Genomic DNA, 24,998 nt, shown 5'->3' with positions numbered 1-24,998 from the left:
TGTTATTCTCCCTCACAATGATGCAGTCGCCTCTGGCCCCACTGACTTCTTCACTATTCCTCAAACTCACCAGCTCTTCTCCACCTCAGGGCCTTTGCACGGGCAATGCCCTATGCCTGGAATGCTCCATCTCCAGCTCACTGGCTGCCTCCTTCCCATCCAGAGAGGCCTCTCCTGACCACCTGCCCCCATGTCACTCCCTCTGGACCCCTTGGACCCGCTTCCTATTCTTTGTAGCACTCATTGTCATCAAAAAGCATCCTGATGGCTGCTTGTGTCTGTCTTATTGTCTGTCTCCCCAGGCACTCCCCTCTGCAGAACTTCTGGGAGAACCTCCTTGGTCTTGGGCTCTGCTGAGCTCCTAGTGCCTGCAAGTGTCAGCAGGAGGTCCATAAATGTGTTCTGGATGAAAGCCAGCTTTTCTTAATCCCAGCAGCTTAGGAACAAAAATTCTCTCCTTGAACAAGTCCTGCTTGGGCTCCTCTGAGCACTCTCCTCGACGAGGCCCTGACCTTTGGGCTTCTGTGTCATCTCTTCTGTCCTCTACCTCCTTCTCCAGGTGACGTCTGACCAGCCTGGGCTGCCATCAGCAAGAACCCTGTGATGTCATGTAGCAGGAACCACTCCCCCTTCCCCTTGACGTGTCCTTTTGGTAATTTTCCACCCACTGGCCCCACCCTGCTCCTTGACTCTAAATCCCCCCTTTTCCTTGTATTTGGGGTTGACCCCAATCTCTCCCCTCAGTGTCCTCATTTGTAAAACAGGAATAATAATTATGAGGATGGGAAGAGATCATTTATTCATAGGAAGCTCACGGCAGGGCGTCAGGGATGTACGAAGTGCTCATAAAAGTCGTGTGGGAGTCTGGTCGGTCCTCAGGTCTCAAAACCTGTTAGGGCTGGGGGTGCCTGGGTGGCTCAGTCGGCTGAGCGGCCGACTCTCGGTTTCGGCTCAGGTCATGGTCTTGGGGTCGTTGGATCAAGCCCCATGTTGGGCTCCGTGCTTAGCTCAGAGTTGGCTTGGGGTTCTCTCCCTCTGCCCCTCTCTCCCCTCCTCTCTAAAATGAATAAATAAATCCTTTAAAAAAAAAAAAAGCCCACTTTTGGGGCTGGGTGGGCAAGAGAGTATGGCCTTTGGAGGTGGACAGAGCTCCGGACGGGAGCTGTGAGCCCGGCACAGCCATCTGCAAGGGGCCGGGCAGCTCCCCACTAACAAACCATCTTTCCTGGGGCAAAACCAAATGCTGTTGGTGAACTTGCTGAGAGAGCCCTCAGGAAGCGGACCTATTATGTCGATTGCTGAACTATCCGTGGGACCCATAGTAGGTCCCCCTTGGTCTATGGTCCCCAGCGGTCCTGCTTCACCCCAACCCTCCAGCGGCTACCACTTACCAGGTGAGGGTGAGCACACCGAGGGGGAGGGTCCTGGTTTCCAGGGTGCAGGTGACTGTTTGTAAGTAATCCGTGTAGCAGACGAGGTCTAGGCAACCCCAGGCTGGAAGATTAGGGGAGAGAGAGGCTGCGATGGAGCAGGGGTGTTGGGGGGCTGGCTGGAGTTTGCACAATGCCTCACCCCTTCACCTCTTCAAGGGCTGGAGGATGAGTGAATGCATGGGTCCCCAGGGCCAGGATGAATATGGCAACTCATGAGGCCACTAAGATGTGGGTTTGGGGAAGGGGGTCCCTGCCACCTGACCCCCGAGTTTCAAGGCTGGCTATGCAGACAGATCGCTCTGAATGTCAAACGTGTCAAACTAAGCCGGTCCCAACCTCTCACCACTCTCCCTCCCCTCCACCCCATTTTGCCAAAATGTCCTTATTAGCCTACTGCCCAAACCACCACCGTCCCAGCCAAGTGACACGGGGACTGCTCACCCAGGCGGTTCCATCTGGAGACCCTGTGCCCTCCCACCCCCAACATTAATTGCTCCCCTTTGTTCTAAAAATACAGATGCAACCATACTCTAAATTTGCAACAAAATAAATGTAGTAAACTGGAACTTGGTTTTGTTCTGTAAGATCGAGTACCAATGCGCTTTCTCCCCCGCCCACCCTCCCAACTCTTTACCAGAAATTTGTTCCTCTTTTTAAGTGGATGCATTCTTAGTGGCTTTGTTCTATTTTTCCTTGACTAATGAAGAACCGAGGGGTGGTGGTATGTTTCCTGCCTGGCCCTCACTTTAGGTCAGAAGCCGGATTCGGAGCCAAGAAGACCATTGCTGGAAGCATCCTTAGCTGGCTGCCCCTGCCATTTTATAGACAAGGACCCAGAGGCTCTGAGATGGGACCACGCCTCCTGTCCGTCTGGGTCTGGGCGGCTGAGGCTTGCACCCAGGAAAGAAAATCTCATCTGTGCTACGCTCTGCGTGCACAGCAGACATCACTAATCGATCACAGCACTCTCTCCCTCGGGCGACCCTCAGAATCCTCCTTAACACAGGTCTCCCTGCAACCACCACCAAGGGATCTGAGTTGTGGCTCCTCCTGTGCTGGAAGGAGCCTTCCCTAGGCAGGAGCACAGTGCCTGTTGGTGGGCACAGGAGGCCCACGCAGACACTTGGTGGAGAAAAGAGGCCTGATTTTGGTGGGGCCTAAACCCGGGGCTGTGGGGCCATATGTGGGTAAGTATTCCCCCAGTTTATACCCTGGTTGTTCAAGCTCAGGGTTTTAGAACTTGGGGGAGGAGCTGCCGTACCTAGGTCAAGGGCTTGACAAGATTGGCCCCAATCTTGAAATGGAACATTGGAGAGGGGATAGCAGCCCCCGAAACCTGGGGACACGAGCTCCTTGGAGGGCATGGTGGATATGTAAGTGACCTCATACCAGTGTGGACCACGTGGCTGGCACCGAGCACTCACTCAGTAAAAGCATCAGAGCAAGGCAGCTCAGTCTCCAGGAAGGAGGCGAATTTGGGGTTCCAGTTCCGCCACTGCCTAGCTGTGTGGCCGTGGGCCTGTCCCTTAACCTCCCTGAGCCTTGGTGTCCTCAAGGGAGACCCGGGTGTCACTGCCGCACAGACCACATAGGGTCATTGGGGGAGCGGACTGAGGTGAAGCCTGGCACCCAGGACGCAGCAGAAGTTTGTGCCCACGAGGCATGGCACCGTGGCGGATGACCCAGGACAGAGTGCTGGTCACTCAGAAGGGGAAAATAAAAGAGCCAGACATCTGTTTCCTGGGGAAGCTATTTGAGGCTCTGGGTCTTTCGGTAAAAACCAGAGAGAAAAGCAGATTCAGCAGAGCCGCGGCTGAGGGACCCCTGTCTCTAGTCCAACCCCCATTTGAGCCTAGAGGCTCCGTCCTGCCTCCTCAGGGAAGGCCTCCCGGATTTCTGAGCCCACATCTAACTCCTGGCCTTTCCCAGCTCCGGTCTCTAACTTCTCTCTCTCTCTGACTCCAACACCTTCTGGTCCCCTGGGGGCACCTTTCAAGGTTTGGCTACTTCTGTCTCCACGTCCCCTCTCCTATCCCTGCTGGGGACCACCAGGACCTGCTGATTCTGTGATTGTCCATAAACATCTGCCAGGAGAGTCATTGCAGGAAGAGAAACTGAGGTCAGACCAAAGGCAGGACTTCCTCCCTCTGAGAATGGAGGGCCAGCCAAGGCAGAGAGCTGTGGAAATGGGAGACTCAAGTTTCTCGTGCCTGCAATGAGATAAGAAGACAGCTGGTGGCCTGGTCCACATGGGAGTCACATGAACCGCGGGGCACTCTGGTGGGATGGGTTCTAACTGATGGAGAGCTGGCTAGTCCACCCCAAGTGAACAGAGGCCACATGCCCCGGCCTGTAGCTTCTAGCCATGTCCTGGGGCAACACAGGCCAGCCTGCCCATCCCCACCCGCACACCCTGGGGCAGCTACTCACCACTCTGGAGCAGGAGCAGGAGCAGAGCGGCCGCTGAGCCACAAGGCATGCTGGTTCTCGGGATCCTGGAAGAGACCAAAAGTGAGCAGGCGGACCCAGGCCTGGGGACTAAGGGATCCGGAACAGCCTCCCCCTGGTCCTCTCCCTCCCTTGGAAGTCTTGCCTCAGAAAAACAAGAGTTGGAGGAGCCCGTGGATGTTCCCAAAGATTCCTGACCCTTAGAAGCAGATGACTCACCCCTGGGAACCCCATTTCTCCCACCTTCTTCCTGTCCCCTAACACAGTCCCGAATGAGAGGTGAATTTCAAGAGGGAGGAGCTAGCTGTTCTCCCACCCCTGGAAGCCTACGGATGTAGCCTTATGCATGAGATTAAACGAGGGCGTTTACCTATCTGAAAAAGGGAGAGGCAGGGAGGCAGGGAGGGGAAGTTGGTTAGAAAATGGTATTTGACAAGCAGAGATCCTGTGTCCTTCTTTCCACAAAACACATGGGTTGACGTTAGCCCCGCTTCTTACTGAATAACAGATCCAAGGTTGGCCCACAAAGAAAACCCCTACTGGATGCCTAAGATGAGCTTAGCCAATAACCAGGCTCCTTGCTCGGTCACAGAGCCCAGGTTAGCGAGCACACTGGAAAGCATCCGGGGAACCCAGGCCGGTCGCTGTGGAGGTGAGCTTGACTCCCTGATCTGGATGAGATGCAGGAGAGCCCTCTTTGGAGAACATCAGGGGTCTACCCAGGAGGAGCAGACGCTGGTGTCTTGGGCAAAGGAGTGACCACCCCCCCCCCCCGACCAAGGCTGGCAACACCTACTGCACCACAGTTCTGTGCCTGCTTGGGGAGGCACCAGCCCGAGGCCAGGAGGTGGGGCATCCACCTGCCCAGGCCCAGAAACCCCACCCAGACTGGCCCCCGGTTGCAGGATCATAATGGGAACTGGAGCCAAGAGGGACGCCCCATGCAGGAATCAAGTCGCAGGCATGGCTTCTTCCAGACACCATCCCTGAGCCCACAAGGGGAAGACCCCCCCCCCACCCCAGGTTTCCCCAGAACCTACTCTGGCCCCACTGAGCCCTCCCTCTGAGCTCCCTAATAAGTCACCCAGCAAACAGTGGCAAAACACACTGAGAGGTCAGATCACCAGCTGTGTTGCTCTGGGCCAGTCACTTCCCCTCTCTGAGCCCTGCAGATTCTTGTGAGAATTCGAGGAAGCATTTTGAAGAAAACCCTGGGCATGGCGCTTGACACATAAACACTCAACAAAAGGCTGTGACTGACAGACAATTTAAAGCATCAGACGTAGAGGGGCCACAGAATGATCTAGCCGGGAGGTCCCTAAATTTCTCACTTTCAAAACTTTGGCCATATTTATAGAGTGTGTGTGCAATCATTTGTTTAACATTTTCTATAAATGAGCTCGTTTAAAAAAATCCAACTCCAGCGTCATCCTAAGCAATAATATTCATAGTTGCATATTTTCCCCCAGAACACCTTGGAATGAATAACATCGCCATTAAAATAAAATAATGTTGGAGCAACAGCTTTTTAAATCTGCTTTAGGAACACTGATCTTCCTGGCCAAGCCCTGCAGGAGTCCTGTTACCACCCTTCGAGGATTCATCTCCCATCATGGGAGGTGCGGTTCATATCTGCCCCTCAATGGGCAGGTCCACACTCTGATCCCCGCCCCAGCACCAGGCCTGGCATAGCTCTGTCTGTGTCACTCCCCAGAGGCTCTATCTGGACCATAAGATAAAGCACCAACTCCCTTGCCCAGATTCAAGGCTCTCCATCCATCCAAATTCCTCAGCTCAGCACATATGACACACAGGTGCCTGGGGATAGAGGGGATGCATCTGCTGCTTCTATCTGCCTGACATCTCTTCCTCTCTTGGGAAGAGCTTCTCAGACTGGTGCTGTCCCTGTGTGGTCTGCGTGGAGAGGACTGGAACCCCTGATTTTCAGGTGAGCACCTGACCCAGACCTAGCCAAGACAGCTCCCCACCGGCCTGGCCACATTGAATAGATCAGGGATGGACACCAACCCAAGCAAGGTGAATGAGAGCAATCTGGGCATTTTCCTAGAACTCCAGTAAAGGGGTATTTTTTTGGCTGCCTGCTAGAAGCTGGTGGACATCTTTGTCACTTCTTAGGGACACCTTGCCTGAACTTTTCTCAAAAGCTGAGAAATACAGACCCAGAGTCCCCATGGCATTATTTGAGGACCTGGATCCAGCCTTAGCTGATGTCCACACTTGGACTTTTCATTCACCTAAGCCCTCGCATTCCCCCCAAAAAACACCACCCACCCTATTTTGGTCAACCATGTGAATTATGTTTCTGTTGCTTGCCACCAAAGTTACCTGATACAGTGGAATAGAGCAAGAGGCCCAGAATTGGAAGTCAGAGTAGCTTGGAGCAAAAAATAGCAAATTTGTTTTCTAGAATTTCTTCTCTCTGACTTTGGTTATCATCTCTAAAACGGGGACAATCATGCCCACTGCACCTGGCAGTTAAGAAGGGTCAGTGGAAAGCAGATTCGACTGTGCTCTGTGAACCGGAAAGTGCTATACAAGGATGCTGGGTTCTTGTTGTTACTGGCCAGCTGTTCTGAATTACTCAGCTCCCCCTAGCACCTGAGGCCCTGTCATGCGTCTCTGCCTTTGCATGAGGCAAATTCCTATGCTGAGTCTTCTCCTTGAATACCTTCCCCCCCATCCCTCTAAACCCAGTCTTCATGGCCCCTTTGCTCTATCCTTCCATCCATGAAGCCACTTTGGAATGTTCCAGAACTCCGGCCACTTACTGCCTTCAAGGTTTTCACTGATGCTATCATCTACTTGCTATTTATCTTTACCTTGCCTTCCCTGTTTACTCCAATATACATGTCTCAAAAGAAAATATATCCCTACAATCAACGGGAAACTAGTATGAAATGGGGAGATTGTATGCATTTCAGTGGTTAAAAGGCAGACTCCAGGCCAGTCTGCTTCAGCTCAAATCCCAGCGCTGCCATTCACAGGCTGTGTGACGTCAGTGAAGTTTACTTAACCTTTCTGGGCCTCATAGTCCTCATCTGTAAAATGGACATACTAGTAACAGTGCCCACCTTGGGGGGGTCCTTGGGAGAAGTAAATTAGCCAGTATTTGTAAAGCATTGGGAACAACGCCCAACGTGATTATAGATACTGTTTCTTTTTCTTTTTTTTTTTTTTAATTTTTTTTATTTTTTCAGCATAACAGTATTCATTATTTTTGCACCACACCCAGTGCTCCATGCAATCTGTGCCCTCTACAATACCCACCACCTGGTGCCCCCAACCTCCCACCCCCCACCCCTTCAAAATTCTCAGATCGTTTTTCAGAGTCCATAGTCTCTCATGGTTCACCTCCCCTTCCAATTTCCCTCAACTCCCTTCTCCTCTCCATCTCCCCTTGTCCTCCATGCTATTTGTTATGCTCCACAAATACGTGAAACAATAGGATAATTGACTCTCTCTGCTTGACTTATTTCACTCAGCATAGATACTGTTTCTTAAATGAAATGGTCGATTAACTGTAAAACTAGGAGGCAAACAAAAGGCCATATTCAAGTCTGAGTGAGATGCTCTCTCCTGCTTAAAACCGAGAAGTTGGGAAATCCAGTTTGCGTCCATTTAAAAGGGGGATTAAAGGGTTGTTTGAGGCAAACTAGCACCAAACTGAGATTCTCACTGGCATCAGAGGACTGGAAGAAGATTGAAAAGGATCTAACTCTTTGGGGTGCAGAGATATTGAACACTGTCTAAAACAAGCCGCTCAATTCTGGAAAGAACAGCCTTGAATGGTAAAGTCACCGAGCCGGAAATCCCATCCCATCGCTTTCCCAGCCCCGCATCTGTCCCTTTGTGGGTCTTCACACGGAGGCTGACTCCTGAAGGCAACAGCCCTTTCTCCCCAGGTGCACACCAAACCACCAGGTATGCTATCTGCGGGAAGGGCAGAGGGTATCCTAAAGACCTTCCTGCTACGGGGTCCCCTGTGGCAGCCCCTAGCTCTGTGGTCTCCTCCAGAGGAGTCAAGAGTCAAGAGTCAAGGGCAAGTTCCTAACCCCTCTGGTTCTCTGTGGTCTCATCTATACCATGGGGCTCATGACTCTGCTGCGGATTTGTTGGAAGCATCAAAGACATCATTGCTTGCAAAGCAGTCCAGCATGGTCTTGCACAGGAATGGATCTGGGGGAGAGGTGTTCTCTGCTAGGCTCCAGTGCCAAGGAGCGATTTCACAGGTCGTGGTAGTTCAGATGAAAAGCCGCATTTTGGGAGATTCGAGGGAAGTGAAGGAGCTTGGGGGTAGGAAGTCAGATTGAAGTAGGAGCTGGAGGAGAACACCAAGTGCTTAATTCACAGCTGATGAAGAAATGCAAATTAAAACCACAATGACTTGCCGTTTAAATTCTACGTGATGGGCAAAAACTAAAAACATCGCGTGTTGCTGAGGACATGGTGTAATGGGCGCTCTCGTTCATGGCTGGTGGGAATGGAAATGAGTGGGCTGGAAAACAGTGTGGCATGGTGTGATAAGTGTGAGCAGATGCCTTCATTAAGACCCAGCCATTTCACTCCCATGTAAACCACTGATGAAACCCTGGCATGTGTGTTCAAGAAGCACACGCAGAAATGTTTGTAGCAGTGTTGATCTTAACAGTGAAAAGTGGAAACAACCTAAGTATCCATCAACAAGAGAACAGAAAGATCGACTAGGGGATAATCACACCATGTGAGAATGAATCACGGTTTCACACAGCCAAGCAAATGACTCTCGTGACAAAATGCATAGTGAAAATAAAATAAAAGAACACACACATAGTAATACCATCTATGGCACACTGAACACTGGGTGAAACAGCTCTCTATATTGTTTAGATGAACATATGTGTGTCCTGGAAGTATACAAAAATTGTAGGGGATGATAGGAAAAAAAAAATCAAAATTTTGAATAGAGTAGAAAAAGGAGGGGAATGGGATTGGGGGAGCGGTCAGGGGTCTCCACACTTGGGTGAAACTGATCGAAGTTACCCTGGGTGTTGATTATATTATTCGATATACCTTTTTGTATGCCCAAACCATTTCATAAAATTTTAAATGTCAGTTAATCTTATGTTTCCAAAATTAAAACTGAAGGGGGACTTCCATTTCTGGATATGGTGGAGTAGCTGATTCAGACAGAACTAGTAGCTCAGAACAGCTACAAAGCAGGAAAAAAAAAATTAGAGGACACAAGAGAGCAATGAAGTTAAATGGGGCTTGGGAGGCCAGGGTTCTGGAGAGAAAAAAGTGCCGTGAAATTCTGCATGCAATTTCCCCTCCAATCATGTGTCAAGTCATTGCAAAGGCATCCCATCCCAAGAAACCCAGCCAAAAGAATCTGGCAACAAGTTTAAAAATTAAGAAAGAGATTTTGTAGTTTCATGAGTTCAAGCCCTGGCAAGGAAGATGGGCCCTGGTAAATAATCACTTATTCAGGAAAGGTTATACCTTTGGAACAAGGAAAACTCAGAACCAGTTTAGCTATAACTATAACAAGATGATCTGTCTAGATGCTATATGTCTGCTAGAAGAAAATCAGAACCTATCTGGAAAAAATCAGCTTCACCCAAACCCTCTATATTTTTCATGCACAATGTCCAGCATTCCATCAAATGGACAAGCCAAACCTGGAAACGGTACCAGATGACCAAAACCAAGAGGAAAACAGACACACAGGTGATTCCGAAAGTGGTAGTATCTAACACGATTTAAAAATACTCAAATGAATGTGGTGAAGAATTCCACCAGAAATAGGGAATTTATTTAAAAGTAGAAACCGTAGTGCTAACAAATTCAATAATTGAAATTTATAAGAAATTAATGGACTTAGCAACAGATTAGTAACATTAGAAGAGAGGAATGTTGAGCTGGAATAGAAAGTACTCAGCTTGAAGCATGAAAAGGAAAAAGTATTTAAAAACACAGAAAAGAGCAAAATATATTGTGAAGACGTCCATCTTCTATGTATTTGGAGCATAAGAAGAGGAGAAAGAACAACTCAGAAGCGATAATAGAAATACTGGTTAAGAATTTTTCAAAACTAGGAAAGGACATTAATCTACAGATTCAAGAGATCCTACAAACTTTGAGAAGGACAAATACAGCAAAAGCAACAACAACAAACAATGACACACCTACACACATCATAGAAGAACTATTTTAAAAATTAAAGAAAAATATATACTTAAAAGCCAACTTAGAATTTTACGTCCAGAAAAAAATATCCCTCAAAAAATAAGGCAAGCTCAATATAAAAAAACAGATCTCCTAAACTTCCACAGTTAACATTATATTTAATGGTAAAAAACAGAAATCTTTTCCTCTAAGATCATAGACAAGGATGTCCATGCTCATGATTTCTAGTAAACATGGTACTAGAGGTGCTAGCCAAGACAATTCAGCAAGAAAAAGAAATCAAAGTCATCCTGATTGGAAAGGAAGAAGTAAAGCATTTCTGTTTGCAGATGATATAATCTTGTATATACATTCTAAAGAATCCACACCAAAAAGCCAAAATGAAACAAAACAAACAAAAAGTAGGCCTATTATTAGGCCTAATAAGTAAGTTTAGCAAGGTTGCAGGACAAAAGATCAACATGCAAAGTCAATTGTATCTTTGTACAACAGGAATGAACAATCTAAGAAAGTAATTTCAGGACGCCTGGGTGGCTCAGTCATTTAAGCGTCTGCCTTAAGCTCAGGTCATGATCCCACAGTCCTCGGAATAAGTCCCAAATTGGGCTCCCTGCTCAGCGGGGAGCCTGCTTCTCCCTCTGCCTGCCACTCCCCTTGCTTGTGTTCTCTCTGTCTCTGACAAATATATAAATTAAATCTTTTTTTAATTTAATTTTATCTTTCAGTGTTCCAAGATTCATTGTTTATACACCACACCCAGTGCTCCATGCAATACATACCCTCCTTAATAAAATCTTTTTTAAAAAAGCTTTAAAAAAAAAGAATTTCATTTACAATAATATCAAAAATAATGAAATAGAAATCTAACAAATGGTAAGACGTGTATCCTGAAAACTACTAAGCATTTTTGAAAGAATGACAGAGGGCCCAAATAAATGGAAGCCTATCCCATGTTCATGGATTGGAAGATACAGTATTGTTAGGATGTCTTCCCCAGTGATCTACAGATTCAAAGTGATCCCTATCAAAAGCCCAGCTGGCTCTTTTGCAGAAGTTAAAAAGCTGATCCTAAAACTCATATAGAAATGCAAAGAGCCAGAATAGACCAAATAATCTTGAAAAAGAAGAACAACGTTGAAGGACTCAGACTTCTCCATTTCAAAGTCTACTACAAAGCTATAGTAATCGACACAGTATGGTACTACCCTATATATAGATCTATGGAATCAAATTCAAAGTCAAAATTCACACATTTACGTTAAGCTGATATTTGCCAAGATAATTTGATGGAGGGGAAATAATCTTTAAAATGAATGGTATGGGGGCACCTGGGTGGCTCAGTGGGTTAAAGCCTCTGCCTTCGGCTCGGGTCATGGTCCCAGGGTCCTGGGATCGAGCCCCACGTCGGGCTCTCTGCTCAGCAGGGAGCCTGCTTCCTCCTCTCTCTCTCTGCCTGCCTCTCTGCCTACTTGTGATCTCTGTCTGTCAAATAAATAAATAAAATCTTAAAAAAAAAATGAATGGTCTGGAGACAATTGGATATCTGCATCCAATAGCATGGAGTTGGACTCCTATCTCGCACCATATACAAAAGTTAACTCAAAATGGATTAAAGACCTAGCTGTAGGGCGCCTGGGTGGCTCAGTGGGTTAAAGCCTCTGCCTTCGGCTCGGGTCATGATCCCAGGGTCCTGGGATCGAGCCCCACATCGGGCTCTCTGCTCCGCGGGGAGCCTGCTTCCTCCTCTCTCTCTCTCTCTGCCTCTCTGCCTGCTTGTGATCTCTGTCTGTCAAATAAATAAAATCTTTAAAAAAAAAAAAAAAGACCTAGCTGTAAGAGGTAGAAATATTAAACTTTAAACATAAAATACAGCTCTAACCCTCTGTGACCTTGTATCACATAGTCGTTTCTTAGAAATGACACCAAAAGCACAAGAACCAAACGAAAAAAATAAATACATTGGACTATTTCAAAATTTAAAACTTTTGTGCATCAAATAACATGACCAAGAAAGGAAAAACGCAATATACAGAATGAGAAGAAATTTTTTTTAAAAGATTTTATTTATGTATTTGATAGACACAGATCACAAGTAGGCAGAGAGGCAGGTGGAGAGAGAAGGGGGAAGCTGGCTCCCTGCTGAGCAGAGAGCCTGATGTGGGACTCGATCCCAGGACTCTGGGATCGTGACCTGAGCCAAAGGCAGAGGCTTAACCCACTGAGCCACCCGGGCGCCCCGAGAAGAAATATTTTTAATTATATATTCGTAAGAGGTCTTGTATCAGAATATATAAGGAACTCTTACAACTCAAGATTTAAAGACAAGCTAATTTTTTTTAAAGATTTTATTTATTTATTTGACAGACCAAAGATTACAAGTAGGCAGAGAGAAAGGCAGAGAGAGAGAGAGAGAGGCAGGGGGAAGCAGGCTCCCCACCGAGCAGAGAGCCCGATGCGGGGCTCGATCCCACGACCCAGGGATCATGACCTGAGCGAAAGGCAGAGGCTTAACCCACTGAGCCACCCAGGCGCCCCTAGACGAGCTGATTTTTAAATGTGTAAAATATTTGAATAGAAATTTCTTCAAAAAGATATACCAATAACCAATAAACACACGGAAAGGTGCTAATGATCATTACTGATTAGGGAAATGCAGATAAAGATCACTTCTAACCCACTAGATGGCTATTTTAAAAATAGAAAAATAAAAAGTGGGTGAAGATGTAGGGTTCTGGAATCCTTATACATTGCTGATGGGAATGTAAAATGGTACATTTGCTATGGGAAACAATTTTGTAGTTTCTCACAAAGTTAATATAGTGTTAGCCCATGACCAAGCAATTTGACTTCTAGGTATATAGTGAAAATAACTGAAAATATATCTCCATTTAAAAAAAAATCTTTGCACACGAATATTCATAGCGACATTATTCATAATATCTCCAAACTGGAACCAGTCCCAGTGTCCACCAACTGAATGGACAAAACATAGAATATCCATAGAACAGAATATTATCCAGTTATACGGATGAGTGGATCATACCGATCGATGCTTCAACACAGGCGCATCTTGAAAATTTATGCTAAGGTTAAGAAGCTAGACACCTGGGGCGCCTGGGTGGCTCAGTGGGTTAAGCCTCTGCCTTCGGCTCAGGTCATGATTCCAGGATCCTGGGATTGAGTCCTGCATCGGGCTCTCTGCTCAGCAGGGAGCCTGCTTTCCCCTCTCTCTCTTGGCCTACTTGTGATCTCCCTCTGTCAAATAAATAAATAAAATCTTAAAAAAAAAAAAAGAAGCTAGACCCAAAATCTACATATTGCATGACTCCATTTATATGAAATTTCTAGAACAGGCGGATGCATAGAGACAGAAAGTAGATGGGTGGTTAACGGGAGCTGGAGTTTGAAAGGAGGGGGAATGGTGGGTTGGGCCTTTTTTTTTTGGAGTGATGAAAATGTTCTGTAGTTAACAAGGGTGATGGTCGCCCAACGTTGTGAATATGCCAAAAACCACGTAACGGTATGCTTTTGAAAAGTGGATTGCATGGTAGGTGAATTAATTACACTTTTTAAAATAAAGGCAAAATAAAGATATGTTCCAGACCAAAAAAAGAAGCAGAGAGAAATTGTTGCTAGTAGACTACATCAAAAGATACATTAAAGTGAGTTTTTGGGGCAAAAGAAAAATAACACCAGTTGGAAAGTAAGGTACTATGAGAAGGAATAAAAGCAGTAGAGAATATGAAAAATATAAATGAATAATAATTGCTTAAAATAATAATAATGACAATGTCTTATGAAGTTTAAACTGTATGCAAAATTAAAATACCATGATATCCCAAAGGTAAGATGGTGTTGGGAAACCTGGAAATCCACATGAAAAAGAATGAGCACAGACTCTTATATCATACACACAAATTAGCTTAAAATGGGATTAAAGATCTCAATGTAGACTTGAAACTATGAAACTTCTAGAAGAAAACATAAGGGAACACTTCAGAACACTGGGCTTGGCAATTCTTTCTTGGATAGGACGCCAAAAGCACAGACCATAAAGCAAATGCAGGCACACAGGGCTGCATTAAGTCCCTCCGCGCAGCACAGGAAGCAGTCAATAGGGTGAAAGGACAACCTACAGGATGTCAAAAATCTTCAAAAACCAAATATTGAATATATTCAGATGATATGAAGAACTCTTACAATCCAGTAACAAAACAAAACAAATAGCTTGATGGACACGTGGGTAAAGGAGAGCCCAGATGTCCATCGACAGATGAGTGCATAAAGAAAATGTGGTAGGGGTGCCTGGGTGGCTCAGTGGGTTAAAGCCTCTGCCTTTGGCTCAGGTCATGATCCCAGGGTCCTGGGATCGAGCCCCGCATTGGGCTCTCTGCTCAGCAGGGAGCCTGGTTCCGACTCCCTCTCTCTCTACCTGCCTCTCTGCCTACTTGTGATCTCTGTCTGTCAAATAAATAAATAAAATCTTTAAAAAAAAAAAAGAAAATCTGGTGTGTGTGTGTATACACACACACACACACACACACACACACACACATATATTCTGAAGGCTATTACTCAGCCTTCAGAAAGAAGATCTTACCATTTGCAAAGACGTGGATGAACTAGAGAGTATTTTTTTTTTAAAGATTTTATTTATTTATTTGACAGACAGAGATCACAAGTAGGCAGAGAAGCAGGCAGAGAGAGAGAGAGAGGGAAGCAGGCTTCCTGCTGAGCAGAGAGCCCGATGCGGGACTCGATCCCAGGACCCTGAGATCATGACCTGAGCCGAAGGCAGCGGCTTAACCCACTGAGCCACCCAGGCGCCCCTGAACTAGAGAGTATTATGCTGAGCAAAATAAGTCAATCAGAGAAAAACAATTCTCATATGATCTCACTCATATGTGGAATTTAAGAAACAAAACAGATGAATGTAGAAGAAGGGAGGAAAAAACAAAATAAGATGAAGTCAGAGAGGGAGACAAACCACAAGAGGCTGTTAACTATAGGAAACAAACAGTGGGTTACTGGAGGGGAGGTGGGTGGGGGGAGATGGGGTAACTGGGTGACAGGCTTCAGGAGGCCACTTGATGGAATGAGCAGTGGGTGTTATACGCGGCTGATGAATCACTAAACTTTGCCCCTGTAACATGGCAGGTTAATTAATTGCTCAAATTTACATTAAAAATAAATAAATAAAAAGAAAAATAGATAAAGGTCTTAAAGAGATAGTTCTCCAAAGAAGATTGAGAAGATGGCCAACAGGCGTATGAGAAGATACGCGACATCACTAATCATCAGGGAAACGTAAATCAAAACCACAATGAGTTGTTACTTCCGACGTATGAGGATGGATATTGTATTGGTGAGAGTGTGGAAAACCTGGATCCCTTATGCATTGTTTGTGGAATTACTGAATGGTGCAGCCACGATGGGAGACAGTATGGAGGTTACTCAAAAAATTAAAAGGGAGGGGCGCCTGGGTGGCTCAGTGGGTTAAAGCCTCTGCCTTCAGCTCCGGTCATGATCCCAGGGTCCTGGGATCGAGCTCCGCATTGGGCTCTCTGCTTGGTGGGGAGCCTGCTTCCTCCCTCTCTCTCTCTCTGCCTGCTTCTCTGCCTACTTGTGATCTTTGTCTGTCAAATAAATAAATAAAATCTTAAAAAAAATTAAAAGGGAAACACTGTGTTGCTGGGTAACATTTCTGGGTGGATTACCAAAAGAATTGGAAACAGGATCTCATAGATATTTGCCCATCGATGTTCACTGCAGTGTCAGTAGTAACAGTCAAGATGCATAAGCAACCCAAACTCACCGACCGACGAATGAATAAAGGAAATGCATACATATATACAGAGTAAGATTATTTAGCCTTAAAAAGAAAGAACGCTACAACATGAATGAACTTTGAGGGCTTTCTGCTACGTGAAAGAAGCCAATCACTAAAAGAAAATATTGTACGATTCCACTTACATGACATATCTGAAGTCATCACACTCACAGAAACAGAAAGTAGAATGGTGGTTTTCAGAGGATGGAGGGAGGGGGTAACGGGGAGTTGTTCAATGGGTATGAAATTTCTGTTGTGAAGAAGTTTCAGAGATCGGCTGTACAATACGGTGCATACACTTGGCAATACTGTACGATTCTGTATTGTCCCTGCAAAACTTGCTAAGAGGAGAAAAAAATATTTACTAGCTAATGAAGTCCCCAGCTGGGTTTGCTCTGCCTTGCACTCATGAGATTAGCAGATGAAGGGGTCTCAAACATTGTAAAAGCAAAGGTAGGAAGTCTCCCACTGGTGGTCAGTTGAAGTGAACTGGGTTTCACAGGTATTTCATCCTAAATCTGGAACTCCAGCTTGAAAAAATGTGCTAGGGGCGCCTGGGTGGCTCAGTGGGTTAAAGCCTCTGCCTTTGGCTCAGGTCATGATCCCAGGGTCCTGGGATCGAGCCCCGCATCGGGCTCTCTGCTCAGCGGGGAGCCTGCTTTCCCCTCTCTCTCTGCCAGCCTGCCTACTTGTGATCTCTCTGTCAAAGAAAGAAAGAAAGAAAGGAAGAAAGAAAGAAAGAAAGAAAGAAAGAAAGAAAGAGCGAGCTAACAAAGTTAATAAAGTGTGAAGAAAATCTATTGTATTTCTAGATACCAAGAACAAGCATGAAAACTTAAAAATAATACAATTTGCATTAGCATAAAAAAATCAAATGCTCTAATGAGGTCTAGTGAAAGATGCACGGGACCTCTGCACAGACCTACAAGATGCCAGTAAGATAGATTTTTAGAGACAAGTAAATAGATGGACATGCATGTTCATGAATTAGAAAATTTCATATTTTAAAGATGTCTGTTCTCCCCAAATAGAACTGAAGTTTCAAAGAAATCTCAAGTTTCAAGAAAATCCCCAGCAAAATTTCCTTTGGTGGAAACTGACAAGCCGGTGTGAAAATGTATAGTGAAATGCAAAGAACTGAGATGAATTCAGACAAATAATATGGCATTGTTGCCAGGAAAAATAAACATTGTTGCAATGGAAAAGAACTGAGGTCGGAAATAGATTCACTTATCCTCACTTGATTTTCAACAAAGGCTCTACTGCGAAGTCATGGGGGAAAGCATGATTTAAAAAAATTAAAAAAAGATGGTAAGATTAATTGGATATTCATATGGGAAAAAAGAAATCTTGACCCTCCGCTTCACATCACACACATAAAAACCAACCAGATATTTTGTGGACTTTATGTCAGAGGTAAAACAATAAAGCTCCTAGAAGTAACCAGAGGATAATATTTTCATGACCTTAGGGCAGACAACACTTTTTAAACAGCACATAGAAAGCTTGAGCTGTAAAGAAAAAGTCTGATAGATTGAACCTCATTAAAATTAAAAATTTTTGTCCACCAAAAGATTTCATTAAGAAGATAGAAAAGAAACTGAAATGGGAAGAGATTGTATCTGTTTCTATAAATCTGTGTCTGTGTGTTTCTTTTATATAACTATATGCAATCCCTATATTTTATATAGTTATTTATAATATACATAATATATATAAAAGTATAAAATATGTTATATATAGATTTTATATATATCTGTAATATACATAAAATTTATATCTAAATCTATATCTGTACCCAGCATATATAAAGAGCTCCTACAAAACAACAATAAGCAACACAAAACTCAATTTTGAAAAGAGGGATGAAAAGCTTAAAGAGACATTTCACCAAAGAAGACATCCAAATAGCTGAGAAACATAGTAAAAGGTGCTTAAAAACATGACTCATCAAGAAAATGCAAATTTATTCTCCGTGTGTAACTGTTTGGAACACTTCTGCTGAACAGAATCCCACTTCCAGGCCACACATCGAAGAGAAACACATACATCTGTACATAAGCAGACGTGTGCCGAGGCATTCACAGCAGCCTATTTACAACCACCCCAAACTGGAAAGAACCCAAGTTTTGGTTACCCTGTGTCTTCTTTCCCTCAAGGATGATTCAGGAACAGGAATGTTGAGTGTGTCAGGTCAATCATCATCTCCAGTGGGACTTGGGCGGGGATTGGGCCTTGAAAGTGAAAGGTAAGGCAGGAGTGCGGTAAAAACAAAATGGCCTGTTTCCCACAGGGACCAAGAAGAAATGAGGTGGGTGAAGAGGGACTCCCCAGCCATGCCAGAAACAAGAGCCAATAGGTCGCCAGAAGGGGAAGTGTCAAGACTGAGGGACTTCCCAAGAGGGAACTCAGAAGAAAGGGCTCCCAGTTTACCCCTGGTCTTCAGGGACTTCTGCCCACCTGCCTTCCTGCTTGTCTCCTCCCTGATCTCTCCAGTGTCCAGCTGGGGCACCTCCAACCCAGTCCTCACCCCACTGGGTCATTCTGTGCCTCCCCACTGCCCTTCAGAGAAGACCTCAAATCCCTTCGCCTAGCATTCAAGACATTTCAGGATCTGGCCCCCAACATTCCCTCTGACCTCCAGGACCCATCCTGGACTCTAGGTACACCAGATGCCCGACAATTTCCCCAACGTCCCCGTTCACCCCGCTTCCACACCTTAGCACGTGTCCTTTCAGCCACCAGAACTCCCTGTGGTGGCCAGCCAGCCTCCCACTCAGTCTTCAAAATCAAGTTCAAATGACGTCTCTTCTGTCAGTCTTCAAGCTCTCCGAACAAAGAGTATGAGTCACTCTTTCCTCTGGGGTCTATCCCTCCACCAGAGCACACTGCTCGGGGTGTTTTCAGCAGCATTCTGACCAACAGCCCGGCGGGGACCATGTGTCTCTTGGTTACTGCTGAATCGCCAGTGGTTAACCAGCTCCTGACACCCAGCAGATGCACAAAGCTTCTGTTACATGACTGACTAAATGAAAGCAGACGCTTTCTATCATAATGGATTTTGAAGCCTACTTTCAATGTTAAAACCCATGCAATGGGTTTTAGTCAATGTTATTCTTCTTGACTCCTCTTTCTTAAATTTGGTGCACTGAGGATCTTGATGTACTTGATAAGGATAAAAGCTTCACTGGTCTACCACAGGACCTTTGCACATGCCATTCCCTCTGTCTAGAACATTTTTCCTTGTGCTTCTTTGCTTTCTCATCCTCTGATTTCGACTTCTATGTCGCCTTCTCAAAGAGGCAATCACCACGTGTCCTCTGCAATTCTCTGGGCCACACATCCCTTTGCTTCCTTCCTCGCAGTTGTGACATTGGAATTAGTTTAGTAAGTGTTTGTGTTTATGATCTGTCTCCATCATGGAGCATGAGCTCCCAGAGGCAGGGAAATTTGTCTGTTTCACTCACAAAAGAAAGTATCCCTATTGCGTGGAGTGGGCCCTGGAGCACAGCAGGTGCTCAGTGAGTAACTAGGGGAATGGTGAATGAACGGACAAAGCTAAGAACTGCTGTGTCCTGGGGCGCCCGGGTGCTTCAGTTGGTTAAGTGTTTGCCTTTGGCTCGGGTCCTGGAATCGAGCCCCACAGCATCAGGCTTCTTGCTCAGAAGAGAGTCTGTTTTTCTCTCTCTTTCTCTCTTCCCCTCTGCCCATCCTCACTGCTTGTTCTCCCTCTCTCAAAAAAATAAATAAAATCTTAAAAAAAAAAAAAAAGAATTGCTGTGTTCAGTCATACAAGGAGAAGGCCCACAGGCAGCCCCCCACTCCCACCGAGAGACCTCAGTTTCCCCATCAGCTCCATCACACACAGTCCTCGGGAACTTCCCTCCACCCCAAGCAACACCCTCAGCTCCAAGGATCTGAGCAATCATGACTGCTGTCATCAGAATAGTAACAGGAACTTTTAGTGAGGGACGGTGGGCTGCCTGGGGTCACACAGAAACTTCTTAGCCAAGCAAGAGCTCTCAGGCTGGGGAAGAATCAGCCTGGTAGCCCTCGATCAGAAAGGAGGCTCTCCCACTAACCCATAGTGGACCCTTAGGCGTATCTCTCCCTCTGTTTGGAGCTCAGTTTTCCTCGCCTATAGAATGGGGCAGTGCCCTGGCCTGGCTGAGGGAGTGTGAGGCGGGCATACTGCAGGTATGTGGGGAAGGTTACTTGCTTCTTACAAGTGTTTTTTTTTTTTTTATTTTGCCAGTGGCAAGGGGTGGATTGTGGGTGTCTGAGCTCTGGTGAGCCAGGACCGTGGGGTCAGAGCTTAGTCAGTAGAGGTTGAACACGAGGGGAATGTCCTATCCCAACCTCAGCCTGTGACATCTGTCTGTCTCTCCCTCCCTAGCCTGAACAAGCCTTTCCTACGGGGACTTCTCCCAGCCTGCATAGCCCCTCTCGGCTCCTCTAGACACCCCTCCCTCCAGCCCCCTCACCCCCAGACCAGGACGGGCTAACTGGAAGGCAGAGGAAGAAGGAATGCTTGCGGCCGCGAGGTGGGGGGTTGGGACAGGGCTGGCAGCCTGCCTTCTATTCCCTCCACCCCAACCCAGCAGGACCCCGCCAGCCTGCCCTCAGGCTAGCCAAGTGGGCTGAGTGTTATGGATTCCTACTGGAGAAGCCTGCAGTCCCTGGTCCCAATCTACATCCTCAAGCCCTCTTGGCAGATGAGGAAAGGAGAAGCCCAGAGAGGTTCAGCGCCTTGCCTATGGTCACTCAGTGAGGAAGGACCAGCGCCTGAGCAGGGAGCCAGGCTGGGGATCATTCAGGTAGCTGGACCCTTCTTGGGGGCTGGGGGGACCAGCAGGCTAGGCCCCTGCAGCATGTGTCCCAGCCACTGGGGGACCTCACGGGGGGCCCCTGCCTGCACCCTGGGGAATATTCTCAGGACGTTTCAGAAGTTCCAAGTTTACTCAGATCTTGCATATGAGCTGTCGTAAAAAGTCCCTTTGGCCAGACGCCAAAGCAAGGAGTGGGGGCGGTGGCACCTGTGAGCTGGGGGTGGGGTGGAGGTGGGGCCCGGCGGGGGGTGGCAGAGAGGGGCCCCACCCCCCCATTTTGGCAAAGATGGGAGAAGCAGATGACACTCCTCCTTGAAGGGTTTGTTCCTCCTGTCTTCACAGCCGCCTTCCCTCTGCTTGTGAAAGCCTCCCTGGGTGACCCTGAAAACCCTACCCCTCTCTGAGCCTCAGTTTCCCCAGCTGTGAAAGGGAGAGTAGGATCACCATAAGAACTTGCGCTCCCCGAGGGCTTAGCATGAGCCAGACACCATGCCCTGTGTTCTGGCGAATAACAAGACGGCTATTACCAGCAACATTTCATGTAAAACATAATTGCTACTATTTCTTGTGAGCCAGGGCTGAGCCCCCTTCCCCTCCTCACAGCGTTGGCCCTGTGCGTCTGCGCCACTGACTCCCCAGGACCTGGGACAGTGCCTGCTACAAGAGCAGATGCTTAAAAAAACACACGTAGAATAACAACAAACCGGAAATGGATGTTACAGATGGGGAAAGGGAGGCTCAGAGACGTTGTGTGGCTCACTCAAGGTCACACAGGAACCATGGGGTGAATCTGGGTCTCTGTCTCGTCCTGGCTGACTCCATAGGCCCAAATCCCACCAGCGGTGTGGCTGGTACCCCGGGGTCCCGCGCCCCTGACCCGACCACGGGGACCTCCCAGCCATCACTCCTGCCTGCACACATTTCGAAGGCACTAGCTCTCCTCCCTTGAGTCAAGGATGCCTTCTTCCTTTCATTCATTCATTTTTCAGGCACCAGGAAGAAAAGTGGTGCCTCCCAAAGCCTCTGGTGCCTTTGCCTCCTTCCACTTCCTCCCCCTGCCCACACCCACTGCCCCGCAAGCCCATTATGGCCTCCAACCCCCACCTCCACCCCTCACTGGGCAGGTGGGATCCCAGGGCCTGGCCCTTGTCTTGTTCCCCCCACCTCTCTTGGCCCTGGATTTTCCCTTCCCTGTGGGATGGTGAGGATTCCAGACACCGTGCCAGGTATGGAGTGGGTAGGACTCTGCTGAGCCCACCACAGGGAGCAGGTGATCTGGGCTGTCCCTCTGAAGCCTGCCCAACCCCCTCTCAGAAGGGCCCTCAAGGCTGAGAGTCTTGCTTCTATGCGACCCTGCCCGGAATGTGTGGCCCTGCCGTCAAGTAGACCGGGGGACCAAACGTAACTCCGCATCTCATGGCCACAGGTGACCTGGGATCCTCAATCTTCTCATCTGTGAAATGGGCAGAATGAGGCTCTCGGCCTCAGCTGATGTAAGGATAGTGGGAGATCCTCAGGTGTCAGCAGCGTGCTGAGCCCTAAGGCGGGGGCTGGGGTTGGGGAAACAACAGAACCATAGAGGCTGCAGGAGGAAAGACTGCAGGTTCTTGAATATGTCTCTGCACCCTCTTCCGCTCTTGGAGACTGGCCCTTCTCTGCCATGGGCTCCAGGTTCCTTGTGGTTACAGGCTGCCTTCCTGGGCAGACTTCCATCTTTTATGTTCTTATGCCCTCCAATCCTCACAACTAGTCCCACAAGAATAGAAATGTTTCATCCCCATTTTACAGATGAGAAAACTGAGACTCCACAAGGCTGGATGAAGCCCAGAGACTTGCCTGCATTCACCCAGCTAGGGAGTCGCGTGGCTGGCTTTTGAACCCGCCAGGTTTCCACCTCCCCACCCCCACTCCACCATGCGCTTCTAAAATCCCCATGCTTCTTTTCCCCCAGGGGAACGCAGATGTCTTCCCAGGAGCAGCCCCTGCTTTTTAATGTCCCCTGCCCTGGGTCCCTGCTCCCACTGAGCAGCACTGACCATTCCTTCCGCAGGTCCAACATCCCCACCAGAAGCCTTCACTCCCCCACTGCTCTGCCCTGCTCTGCCCGGAAAGTGTCTGTCTGTTCCTTCCCTCCCCTCCTTTCCACAGGTCACTATTCAACCCATGCTTCCAGGCTCAGCCTCACCACCGCCCCCTGCCCCCAGCTCCCCTCTCCTCCGTGGGTCCATCCCCTGGGCTTTCATGAGAAAGAGACAGTATGGAGGACAAGGCCAGCCTCCGAGTTGCCTGCCCACCCCTCTACGCACGGGTGAGTCACCTTGGGAAAATCGCTCTGCCTCTCAGATCCAGACCTCATTCTTTCTCTATGAAATGGGTACACCAACCCGTTTTGAGGGGTTCGATGACATAAAATAGCTAAAACATGGAACCCGGTCCAAAATCTCTACCCCTCCTCCCCCAAACTGGGCCCCCTAGAGGTGCCGTGCCATGCCATCATTTCACCCGTACCCACTCTGCCCTCCTCAGCTGCCCAAAACCATGTTTGGGATCGGCTTTCCTTCCCCAACCCCTCCCTTCTGGAGGCTGGTTTCCACAGACAGCTCAGGGGGTCCTCTCAGCCATGTCCCTACCTCCAGGCCCCCTGCAGATCCACAGAAAGACCCTGTGGTCATCCTGTGGGTGCACAACAGAAGACTTCAGCCCCAACCCTGCTGGTCTCACTCTCCCAGCTGTGATGAGGGTGAAACCCCTCCAGGACCTCCCACCTCGGGCAGAGAAGATGCCAGGTCCCCACAGAAGACAATGGTTGGAGCTGTTACCTGCTGTTCCAGCTTCTCCCTCAGAAATCCATTCTGTGTGCTCAGGGCAATCCAGTGGGCTCCCAGGGGGTGGCAGCTAGGCTCCGCGTGGGGATGGGGGACGAGAGTTAGCAGGAACAGGCAGGGTTAGTGGGTGGGGATCCACAGCCTGGCCCGGAGTCACCAGCCAGACAAGCATAGGACCTGTCACCCTGAGGGATGGCAGCCAGGCTCCAGGCAGGCGGGCCACACAGAGGGAGCCAGCATGGGGCAAAGGCCCGTCACATCTCAGAGAGATCAGAAGGCAAAGGCTGAGGTAAGAGACCAATCGGCTGCACCAGGGAGGGGACACACGGCGACAAGGGCTGATCAGGCAGGCAGACAGACAGATGGGGGAAGTCAAGCAAAGCGGCTGGTGGCCAGGCCGGCAGGCAGACAGACGGTCTGTGGCTGTCAGTCCCGCTCAGGGAGAAGCCAGCAAACAGTCAGACCCCGGAGCCCGTGGTTCACTCGGCAGAGAGGCCCGGGTGGGTTTGTCAGAGTGTAGCTGCCTCCCCGGCCTCGTGTGCAGGGCGAGAGGAAGAGGAGGATGTGGTGAGCCGCTCCCCGCAGGCCCCGCCCACAGAGCCGCTGGCCCCGCCCCAGGGGAGTGAGAAAGCAGTGGGAGGGGGCCGCGCCCCAGGCAGAGCGCTCTGATTACCAAAGGTCACCTGCTAGTAAGACATTTGGGGCCACCACGAGGCCTCGATGCCTCACGGTCATGACCTATGAGAGAGGCAGGCAGATGTGGACGCCAAGGCTCAGAGGGGTGCAGGGGTGGTGTAAGGGGACCCAGGGAGTCCCCGGGGGTCCTCAGAGCCCAACTCTCAGCTCAGAGAGAAGACCGAGGGCCCAGGGCAGAGACTCGAAGAGGTCCCATGCTTCACGTGGGCACACTGCCTGCCTGGCACAGGAGGGGTCTGAACTTGGAACTCCATCCCAGACTCCCCTGACTCCCTTTCATTTGAATCTAGCTTCCTGCTCCAGGGCTGCAGGGAGCAGGACCCTGACTCCATGCCCTTGAGAAGACAGTCCCTCGGGCACCTCACATCACCTCTCCGAGTGCTTCCTCTCCCCCAGATGTCAAGCGCAGACATCTAGCCCAGAGGAGAGGGCAGCCTTTTTTGAGCACATGATAAAAGAAATTCCCAAAAGAGTTTTCATCCTGCTGACAAGCCAGAGGGGCCCATGAAAGGGTTAGATGTTTCTCTCTGGCGGATATTTAAGACATCAGGAGAGAAAATCCAGCAAACTCATACCCAGCCACCTCAGAGGGCGAGCAAGAGAACTTAACTACCATCACTACTGTTACGATCTTGCATTTTTAAAGCACCTACACGATCTCATTTTATCCCACAAACCCTCTGAGGCAAACAAGACTGTTCTCCCATTTTACAGATGAAGAAAACAAAGCTCAGAGAAAGGAAACATCATT

General features: G+C 48.1%; 1 protein-coding gene across 3 annotated transcripts in view; it reads right to left on the bottom strand.

The window, feature by feature from the left end:
* The window catches only part of IL21R (interleukin 21 receptor), a 33,626-nt gene extending 9,537 nt beyond the window's left edge, over positions 1 to 24,089 (bottom strand). For 2 of the 3 annotated variants that reach the window (XM_047714230.1, XM_047714232.1), the window contains exons 1-3: positions 23,546 to 24,089; positions 3,864 to 3,928; positions 1,392 to 1,494 (exon numbers count right to left, since the gene is read on the bottom strand). In XM_047714230.1, coding sequence (XP_047570186.1) covers positions 1,392 to 1,494; positions 3,864 to 3,912 — 152 coding nt within the window. In that variant the 5' untranslated portion in view covers positions 3,913 to 3,928; positions 23,546 to 24,089. Of the gene's footprint in view, positions 1 to 1,391; positions 1,495 to 3,863; positions 3,929 to 18,034; positions 18,132 to 23,545 lie in introns of all 3 variants that reach the window. The other variant, XM_047714231.1, reaches the window with a different exon arrangement.
* Between the last annotated feature and the right edge of the window lie 909 nt (positions 24,090 to 24,998).

Source organism: Lutra lutra, chromosome 18 (assembly GCF_902655055.1).
Source record: "Lutra lutra chromosome 18, mLutLut1.2, whole genome shotgun sequence".
In the NCBI taxonomy this organism is placed as follows: domain Eukaryota; kingdom Metazoa; phylum Chordata; class Mammalia; order Carnivora; family Mustelidae; genus Lutra; species Lutra lutra.
This window is presented reverse-complemented; position numbering and strand designations above follow the sequence as displayed.